Raw genomic sequence first — 10,818 nt, 5'->3', positions numbered from 1 at the left:
TTATTTAAAAATGTGTTCCTACTTGAAATCCTGTTTAAAATTAATTTATAAATTAATTATGGAGGTGGTCAATAATAATTAAGTTATTTAAAAAGAAAGTGTTACACCGTTACGGGAAAACCTAAAACAAATTAATAATTCATTAATTGTGCTTACTTCAAGGCGACGTATTATATGTCTTGTATTGATTATTGGTCGGATCCCATAGAATTGGTCTGGCTTTAAACATTTCAATAAGAAGTAGACATTCTTCGTCCGTCCCATCCATTATTTATTTTTTAATGGTTATAATAATTAATAAAAACTATAATAGTTTTTTATATTTTTTTTTAATTTTAGTAATAATTTCTGGCTATTATCACTTATACTGGCCAAAATAAAATGTACCCGTTACCTATAAATAGCCAGGTCAACAGTTGACAAAAGTTTAGTTAATAATTATTATTGGTAGCATAATTATTATTGATAAATATTTCCTTATATTTTCTGAAATCGTAAATCATGCTAACATTAAGTTATCTGGCGTGGCCATATGTAATAGCTGCAAAAAATAAATTGTTTTCCGATCGCAAGATGAAAGAACCAGAAAGAAAAGATAATGAAAAAATATCTGGTAAATAATATTTATTAAAGTATAATATTAGTAATATCGGGGTTTAATTCGAATATTTTACAAAAAAAAATGTAGGTAATGGTTTATAAAAATATGCAAAAATCGTTTTAACCTCTGTAAGTTTCTACCCTTGACATAAAATTAGTATTTATTTATTTTATTTAAAACAATATGTTATTGTTGCAATAACTCATAAACTATTCGCCCTAAATTCGATTTTTATGTACCAAAATACTCAGAAAATTTTTTTAATAAAATCGTTTGTTTTTAACAACTCGAAAGTATGGAAAAAAATGTTTTCGAAAACACGAATACTTTTTGAAATAATGAGTGTTATGATAAAAGAATCATCCTGTAGATTTCCGATGAAAAACCATATTTAAATAAACTAATATCATAGTTTCACATGTACACTTATGGTGATAAAGAACTTTTGGGTCAGTCGGTATTTTTAACTATCAGAGTTTTCAATTAAGTCATAAATTCCAATGATAATGGTACTAATAAAATTAAAGTAGAGGATCGAATCGATTATCCGGTCCGTCAATTATCAACGGAGACAGCCGCCCACGCGACATCGGAGGCAGCCGCGCACGCGACTACTGAGACAGCCGGCCACGCGACTTCGGAGGCAGCCGCCCACGCGACTTCGGAGGCAGCCGCCCTGTCGACTTCGGAGGCAGCCGCCCACGCGACTTTGGAGGCAGCCGCCCAGTCGACTTCGGAGGCAGCTACCCACGCGGCTACGGAGGCACGGGTGCGCCGGATGTGCATGCAAGAGCTATTGCGGGACCCGGCACTGTGGGTAGCCTACACCCGCGGGTGGGACGATTGCGCGGGCAAGGCGACCAACGTGAATCCCAAACCCGCGGTAACCGACAGGTCCCAGAGCCCAAGACGGCCGGTACAGCCAGCTGGCACATCGCGACCGCCACCGATACCGCAGTCTGCACGGTTGCCCCGACCACCCCCCCCAACCGCTAATGGCAGTACTGGTCCCACGACCAAAATTTTTCAAACCGCCAACACCGCCCGCGACGAGGAAAGTCAATCAAAAAAGTGCCCAAAGGCCACCGACAACAGCGCCATCACAAGACTCGTGGCAACGCCGGAACCAGTCTCGGATTGCCGAATACCCGGGACAGAAAAAGGCCGGAAAACCCACCACCTCCCAACAGTACCGCCTAGAAAAACCGGCACCCTCAACCACCCAACCGGCACCAGGCCCAAAGTCGCTGGTGGCAACGACCACGCCTGTCCCCCGGACAACCGCCGTTACTATTCTGTGATTGATACGATGATAACATACAACACGTTTGTCAGTTCGATTATATTATTGTCTAGCCGTTGCACCACATAATAACAAAATTGTTGCACCTAGTTTTGTTTAACCTGTTATATTGTAAAATACACTGTTTCATACTTCATATCTAATATGGTTTAATTTATTCTACTTTAGATAATCCTGACATTGCAATTATTATTCTGAGTATAATTGAGCCTTTACTTGTGTATGAAAGTATGATCCACGTTCATTGATAGCTCAAAATTAATCCATTATTTATTTATTTTTAATATTACCCAGGTGCAATCAGTGGCGTGCTTACGGGGGGGATCAGGGTGTCATATCCCTTCGTTTGGATTTTTCGGTAATGATATATTATCTACAAAATATATATATACTATCTATAAAAATATCATAACGTTTTTCATATGAAATTTCATATTAATACGTCTCATAGTAAAAATTAAGACTAAATATAAGGTAGGTATCACCCAATAAAAAATTCAATATAAAATGTATGACCTAAATATTAAATAATTAGGTATTCTTGTCGTATGCGGTCTACCGCCTGTTCCTACATACGTCATATGTGGTCTACCACGCATGTTTCTATATATGATTATGTCTATACCACTACCACATAGGTAAAAAAAATCATAAATTAATACAAATATAAGATTATAATATATTAATAATAGTAATAATTCAATAATATACACGTCACAATCTAATCCTATACATAAAAAAATATATAAAATATATGTATTAATTCATTTTTGTATAGGTATTATAGGTACAATATAAAATGTCAATATATTGTATTGAAAATTAAAAATATGATTTAACATTTTTTTAAAAACATTAAAATATATTGTCATTTCATAGGCGCAAATAGCGTTTTAGATTTGGGGGAGAGGCTGAAGCCCTGCTACTGAATGAAGCATTTATGCAAGTAATCAGCACTTTATAAAAAATGTTTTAATACAACATATAGGTATATACACAATATACCTAAGTACCTAACAGGTATACCTGTTATTATAGTATATTGTATACTTTATAGCCCGTATAAGCGTAAAAAATATGACGTATAGGTACTTACGTATAATTTGCTGTAACTCAAAAACGAATAATTGTAAATTCTTGAAATTTTTACCGAATATTTATATTAGCGTTATCTATTTATGATTAAATTTTCATAATAAATTAACTTTTTTAAAACTATTTATAGACAATTGAAAATCTCGATTTTTCTGGTTTTTTTTTTTGAAATGCCTATAAAAAATTTGGCAATCCAAAAAATCTTTTTTTTTTTTTATTGAAAATAGAATATTTACAATCTGTGTTTAACATCACAATAAGTAAATTAGATAATTTATGTACATATTTAACTTGAATAATTTGAAGAGGTTGGCCAACCAGTGATGGAACCCAACGTGAATTTATTTTAGATTAGCAAATCTCTGCAATATTTTCTTTTGAGCCTATGGATGGGATTTATGGGTTGAATAGATGAGATTTGTGATACTAAAGAGTTAGTATGGGAAGGTAGTTTGAAGTAGAAGGATCTGTAATGTTTGGTGGCTAATTGGTCAACTGACTCAATTTTTAGGTCAGAGTGTAGTGAAGAGTTGAAAACAAACCAAGGAGCAGACGTTATCATACGGAGGATAATGGACTGGAATGCTTGTATCGTGCGAATTTGGGACGTCTTTGAACAGCCACAAATTTGGATTACATATGCCCATATTCGACGCAAGAGAGATTTATACATTATAAGTTTGGTGTGCAGTGGTAGTTTTGACTTTAAAATCGGACGAAGTAGGTGAAGGCGAAAAAATCTTTAAAACATAAAACAAGGTAAAACGAGTACCCGTGACAAAATATAAACATGATGGTGTTAACGAACGGTTGGTTAGCACGACACTGAACCCACTTTCATACACAAGTAAAGGCTCAATTATACACAGAGTAATAATTGCAATGTCAGGATTATCTTAAGTAGAATAAATTAAACCATATTAGATATGAAGTATGAAACAGTGTATTTTACAATATAACAGGTTAAACAAAACTAGGTGCAACAATTTTGTTATTATGTGGTGCAACGGCTAGACAATAATATAATCGAACTGACACACGTGTTGTATGCTATCATCGTATCAATCACAGAATAGTAACGGCGGTTGTCCGGCCGCTTCCGGTGGGTGTGTGGGTGGATCACTGGCTGGCGTAGACAGTTTGTGTAGCGGTCGCGCTCCGGACTGTCTATAGACATGTATACCATGTATGCATAGTATACCCATGTCGGGGTGGCGTCGTGGAGTCGGGGCTGGTGATTTGGAACACCGTGTCCACGTCGTCTGGGGGACCAACATCCATCATGTCACACAGCAACTCCTTCTTCTCAACCGGTGATACCTTCGTATCGACCGGAATTGAAATGGCGGTGGCCTCGGTTTGTCCGGTAGGCATTGCTACCTCCGGTGTCTTGGCCTCGGGGACAGGCGTGGTCGTTGCCACCAGCGACTTTGGGCCTGGTGCCGGTTGGGTGGTTGAGGGTGCCGGTTTTTCTAGGCGGTACTGTTGGGAGGTGGTGGGTTTGCCGGCCTTTTTCTGTCCCGGGTATTCGGCAATCCGAGACTGGTTCCGGCGTTGCCACGAGTTTTGTGATGGCGCTGTTGTCGGTGGCCTTTGTGCACTTTTTTGGTTCACTTTCCTCGTCGCGGGCGGTGTTGGCGGTTTGAAAAATTTTGGTCGTGGGACCAGTACTGCCATTAGTGGTTGGGGGGGTGGTCGGGGCAACCGTGCAGACTGCGGTATCGGGGGCGGTCGCGATGTGCCAGCTGGCTGTACCGGCCGTCTTGGGCTCTGGGACCTGTCGGTTACCGCGGGTTTGGGATTCACGTTGGTCGCCTTGCCCGCGCAATCGTCCCACCCGCGGGTGTAGGCTACCCACAGTGCCGGGTCCCGCAATAGCTCTTGCATGGACATCCGGCGCACCCGTGCCTCCGTAGTCGCGTGGGCGGCTGCCTCCGTAGTCGCGTGGGCGGCTGCCTCCGTAGTCGACTGGGCGGCTGCCTCCGAAGTCGCGTGGGCGGCTGCCTCTGTAGTCGCGTGGGCGGCTGCCTCCGTAGTCGCGTGGGCGGCTGCCTCCGTAGTCGCATGGGCGGCTGTCTCCGTTGTTGCGTGGGCGGCTGCCTCCGTAGTCGCGTGGGCGGCTGCTTCGGAAGTCGCATGGGCGGCTGTCTCCGTTGTTGCGTGGACGGCTGCCTCCGCGTACGCGGCCTTTAGTAACTGCTGGCTACGTTCCAGCAGTTCCGTGGCTTGCTGTAGGGGAGTGGTGGCCGTTGATCGTTTTTCCACTATGTTGCTGTTGTTGGCTGTGTGCGGGCAATGATAAAAAAAAAAATAACCAATAATTATTGTTACCTGCCGTTATCTGTTTGTGGTGGTGTTGGGGTGTGGGTGTGCTGTGGGTGTCGCGAGTTTAAGACATGACACCACCATTTTGGTGCGAAACCGGCATGAAATTTGTTTCCCTATATATCTTTCTGGTAAATATCATACATAGCGTCGATATTCTGCATTAATTATGACCGAGGGGGAGGGGTACCGATAATTTATTTATACAGATAATTAACTACCTAAGCATTAAAATTAAAGTAAACTAATTTACTCTGTGTATAACGTACCTATAATATGATATAAAAGCCATTAAAGATAATAAAATAATCTTGCATTTCATAATATATACGCGATAATATGAACATAAAAAATGATAAAACTGAATTAAATTAAACAAAAATTTTTGAGGTGGATAATTGACGGACCAGATAATTGATGTGCGGTTAATCGAATTAAACCTCGATATTACTAATATACTTTAATAAATATTATTTACCAGATATTTTTTCATTATCTTTTCTTTCTGGTTCTTTCATCTTGCGATCGGGAAACAATTTATTTTTTACAGCCATTAGATATGGCCACGCCAGATAACTTAATGTTAGCATGATTTACGATTTCAGAAAATATAAGGAAATATTTACCAATAATAATTATGCTCTATACTTTTGTCAACTGTTTAAACTGTTTAAACTGTTTACCTGGCTATTTATACGCTACGCGTACATTTTATTATGGCCAGTATAAGTGATAATAGCCAGAAATTATTACTAAAATTAAAAAAAAATATAAAAAACTATTATAGTTTTTATTAATTATTATAACCATTAAAAAATAAATATGGATTGGACGGACGATGAATGTCTACTTCTTATTGAAATGTTTAAAGATAGACCAATTCTATGGGATCCGACCAATAATCAATACAAATGGCAAAAAAAAAAATTGATTATTGGATGGAAATAAGTAAAGAGATGAAGAAAAGTGTAAATGAAATTAAGAGGAAGATGGAAAGTTTACAAGCGTCATATAGAAGGGAACGTCGCCTTGAAGTAAGCACAAGACGTTCTGGCACTGGAGCCGATGAAGTGTTTCATTCCAAAAATTACTAAAAGTTAAAATTTTACAAACACTAAAAAAAAATTAACGTTATCGTAATGTGTACAACGTTTCGAACAGATTCGTATGTCATTCAGCGGCATCGCAGCCACCGTATAATCGGATCAGAATCAAATCAAATACTGATGGGTGGGGGGATATAAAGATATGAATTGGCTGACTACGTTTTAAAATCCAAAACAAAATCCGTAAGTGTTGTTTCTGTCAACTATCTTACACACAAGTAACATAAGAAATTTTGCATTTAGAATAATTCAATTATCAGAATAATCCATTTAATTATGTTATTTTAAAACTAGAGTAGATTTATAAATTGTAAAATTTAAAGATACAATTATTATCCAGGCATATTGGAGAGGAATATTGATATTTTAATTTTGAAGGAAGTTAGTATTTTAAAATTGTGATGTTTTTATAGATTTTCAAATTAACATAACGTGCTTCATGTTTAAAATATCAAAAAACACTACGAAATGTCCTATATAATAATCTTAACTTTAAATTGTATACTAATTGTGTACATAATTGATCAATTTACTCTAATCATAAAAATAATTCAATGAAATATGTACTGAACCCAAAAATTGATAACATGTTACGCGTGTGTAAAACAAAGTCAACACTCAGCAGATGCCGTTAATTGTTAAAACTAAGACTAAAAATATAAATACAGGACCTACCTTTTTATGTAAATTATTTTTTATAAAGTATAATTTGTATTATATCTACAATAAACGTTTGTATTTGCAGTTTGGCACTACAAATTACAATAAACTTTTTATCAAATTAAAATGATAGGGTTATGGAAGACCAAGTGCTACACCCTGTAAGTTACAATTGTGGGTGATACAATTGTGATTATTTATCCACACTTTCGAAACATACTCACCATTACCGCTACCTATAAATGTTTGACAATCACCTGTAATGTCGAAACTGTAGGTTGCTGTGATGGTGAGAATGTTTTAATTATGCGAACTGTTAATATATCGCTATTGTATCACCCAGTATTATTCGCATAGAACAGTGCCAAGTTTTGTGTGCCACAAGTCACAACTCCTATAGCCATTTGATAGAATTATTACAACAAGTTGTATTCACCATAAATTTGGTGCGCACGGATAATAGATATATCTATTTTCTGTGATGTATAATAAATATCTGTGCTATTTCTAGAACCGTTTCATCTAATCTTTTTTCGTTCATAAATTTTTCCAGGTTACAAGGGTCAAATCAAGTTCAGTACTTCGCTTAGCGTTTTCGATATCTGTCGTGTGTACTTCAAGTTCCTGTACATATTGAACATCAGAGCTTGGTAATGAAGTAGTTTTATTCTCTTCCAGGATAAAGTTTTCTGGGCTTCAAACTTCTCCGTTACATTGTATACTTCGTTGAACGTTTTTAATTGTTGTTGTGTTTATTTCGATTTCCGGTACATACTGAACATTTGCGCTTGGTAATAAAATATTTATATTCTCTTCCAGAGTGACACTATTCTTGTCTATAGCTTGTACATCCTGTTCCACACTGTGTATATCCTTTAAATAATATTATGATTGAATTATTTTTAGGTATTGTATATTAAATTTAATAGAATGGTGATATGCAAGATTAATATTTTTTTTTAGTAGGGGGTTCTCTCTATTGCTTTATCTTATTTCTGTTACGTAGGACGTTACCACAAATATTTATTATATTATTTTTACACAATTATTATATTAAAAAATGACAAATATTATCTTGCATTATATTGTATACGTGTTGACTATTGAGTGTTGTTTCGTAAGAAACTTAACTATTAATTTACTGGTCAGCCATAGACGTATATTTTATATACAAAACTCTTAGGCTATTTGAATACCGGTCAATTTTTCCGTCAAAAACTACCCATCAATCATATACTTCAATCATTTCGATCATTGATATTGAAGCGATAAGACTTCTGGAAATGTACATGAATTTGGCATGAAGTCTATTTGAGATCGACCGGACTACATTTTTTAATTTTGACCTTAAAATTCCACAAATTTGATTAAAATTGTTTGTAAATATTAAATGTTGTAGCATTGTTTAACAAATATTATTAAATAAAACAGAAAAATAGCTTGGCCGATACGATCATCTAAAGTATACTTAACGCTGAGTTCAAATTAATTTTCAAAAGTGTAATCGCACCAATACAACAATCGAACTGATCGATGAAAAATTAGTAGTTTTTGACGGAAAAAATTGTACAAACCCTGAATCCTGAACAGTAGTTGTTTTAACCGATTTGTGCGTGTACGTATGAGAGTCACCTCTCGCTGGTTTTTCAAAGAATAAGTTACGCGCTCTCCGATAATGCGATATCCGATTTTATTCACAAATAGTGTACATCATTATTATAACCAATTATTCTGTTATAAACATATAACCAATATAAACAATAATATTATTGTATATGAATTGAATTAATGCAAGACATTATAAAATATGATTCTGTGGTCAACGACAGTCGACCACCCGTTACAAAACATTTCATATAAGTATACTATATATAAGGTAATATTTTAAGTATGCTCACCCCATTTTTATGCTTAAATTATTTTCTCACTCAGACCCCACCCGCAACATAGATAAATACTTTCACCTAAAATTATTATGATTTAAATAGTCTTAGAACGGCGTTTCTCAACCTTTTTAGTCTCACGACCCAAAAAAGGTATAAAATATGCTCAATCACTTCACGACCCCCCTCCATATCTATATTAAGTATAAATTTGTATCATATCGTTGAAAAAGCCAAATCTTGAACGAAATGTTCATTTTTTAAATCGGTGTTTTATTATTTTTGACCACGTGGTGATTCGACACGTTTTTTTTTTAATAAATCAAAATCTCGTCGTTTTCCGTTTAATCGATACAACTACAACTGTGTTATAGTTTGTCGGCAATAAACGCCGTTTGTAAATTTTAATACCAATGAAGTCACCGTTCGGAAACGGTTTTTCAAAGTATATACAGGAACTGTCAGATATATTTGAACAATAAGACGATATACGTTTAAATATGATAAGTATACTATGCATCTTGAGATTTGACTTGATTCCGTCTCTCAAAAACCACAGCCCTTACACGTCATAATATATTTTGTGAGTATTCTAATTCTACTAGTTCAAGGTGAAACCATTCATAAAACGGGTAGTCCATTGTTATTTCCTCACGGCGCTCAGGATATGCATTTTAATAACACCATTGAACTGCACTGATTCGAATGTATTGGCCATAAGAACTGTATACTAACTGTAACTATGTAACTGTATAATAATCATTGATATTATTATAATGTAATTTTGGTTAATTTTTTTAAATAGTTATTTATTCATAATATTTAATTTTAATCATAAATATACGAAGCGAAATATTTTTAGAGCATTATCTGGATTTTGTACACATAGGTTTATATATAATTAACATTTAAATTATTTAATTATAATTTTGACTGATATGTCTTTGCATAATTTGGGTGTCACGTCATTTGATGCTTTTTTTATTATTTTAAAATCATATTTACATTTTAAAACGTATTATTACTTATTAGTGTTGATAAATTAAAGCCAATTCAGTAAATATTTTAGTTAATAACGATAATATAGGACATCGAAGTGATCGTGACCGATGATCTGTGAAATTAAACTATCAAAATTTATTGTGGAATGTTGAACTATCTATTTGTCTATTATATATTTCAATTTACTAAGCTTAGAAACTAAAATAAATTGTGATGGATTTTTCTTTTTACTCCCAAATAAAAACCATCAATAATAATCAAAATAATTTGAGAGCTATTTAATATTTTTACTAGAAATAAGATATACAAATATGTATAAAAATTAAAAATTAAAAAAATAATAAGCCCTAATAATGATTGAAAAGGCGGTATGCTCACTAATGGTATTTATATTTCCTACATCCTACTGTTGTTTTAAGTATTGCATTTGTTTAAGTATACACATAGGTGGATTCCATAAATGACAATACTATACTTTTTTACTTGTGTTGTTTCAATAAAATTTGCATTGTACGATTTTAATCTATTGAATTTATTTCATAAGTGAATTAGGAAGTGTTTTAGAGAAATTTGAACAATATTGTAATCAGTGATAGAAAATTGAATCAATCACTAATAATAAATAATAATATGTGAGAGAGCTTGATGGTTTTATTCTAAACAGAAAATAATTATATATTTCATACTCATCAGTGTTAAAAAATATGATATTTGGCTGTGTTTATAGAATATGAATGTTATTTTATTTGAATTATTATTAATTAATGTAAATGAAAAAAAAAGGAGAAGGTCACGGATTATTGTTTTAATTGTCATGTTTCTTATTTCTAATCTTATTGTTAT

At 34.6% G+C, this 10,818-nt stretch overlaps 2 protein-coding genes across 3 annotated transcripts; one reads left to right on the top strand and one right to left on the bottom strand.

The window, feature by feature from the left end:
• Window positions 1–2,042, top strand: LOC132932285 (uncharacterized). Of its 2 annotated transcripts, none has more exons than XM_060998587.1 (2): window positions 1–613; window positions 1,132–2,042. In XM_060998587.1, exons 1-2 carry the CDS (start codon window positions 502–504, stop codon window positions 1,971–1,973), a joined length of 954 nt encoding a protein of 317 aa, XP_060854570.1. In that variant the 5' UTR covers window positions 1–501; the 3' UTR covers window positions 1,974–2,042. The 2 variants fall into 2 exon arrangements, with proteins under 2 accessions (XP_060854570.1, XP_060854569.1); XM_060998586.1 differs by having other exon boundaries at window positions 1,129–2,042.
• A 1,882-nt stretch (window positions 2,043–3,924) lies between these two features.
• On the bottom strand, window positions 3,925–5,941 carry LOC132931972 (mucin-2-like). The gene is made up of 2 exons (XM_060998117.1): window positions 5,803–5,941; window positions 3,925–5,281 (listed from the first exon to the last, which is right to left on the bottom strand). The coding sequence occupies exons 1-2, from the start codon at window positions 5,912–5,914 to the stop codon at window positions 4,167–4,169; spliced, it is 1,227 nt and encodes a 408-aa protein (XP_060854100.1). The 5' UTR covers window positions 5,915–5,941; the 3' UTR covers window positions 3,925–4,166.
• Between the last annotated feature and the right edge of the window lie 4,877 nt (window positions 5,942–10,818).

The sequence above is a fragment of the Rhopalosiphum padi genome, chromosome 1, assembly GCF_020882245.1.
Source record: "Rhopalosiphum padi isolate XX-2018 chromosome 1, ASM2088224v1, whole genome shotgun sequence".
Classification (NCBI taxonomy): domain Eukaryota; kingdom Metazoa; phylum Arthropoda; class Insecta; order Hemiptera; family Aphididae; genus Rhopalosiphum; species Rhopalosiphum padi.
This window is presented reverse-complemented; position numbering and strand designations above follow the sequence as displayed.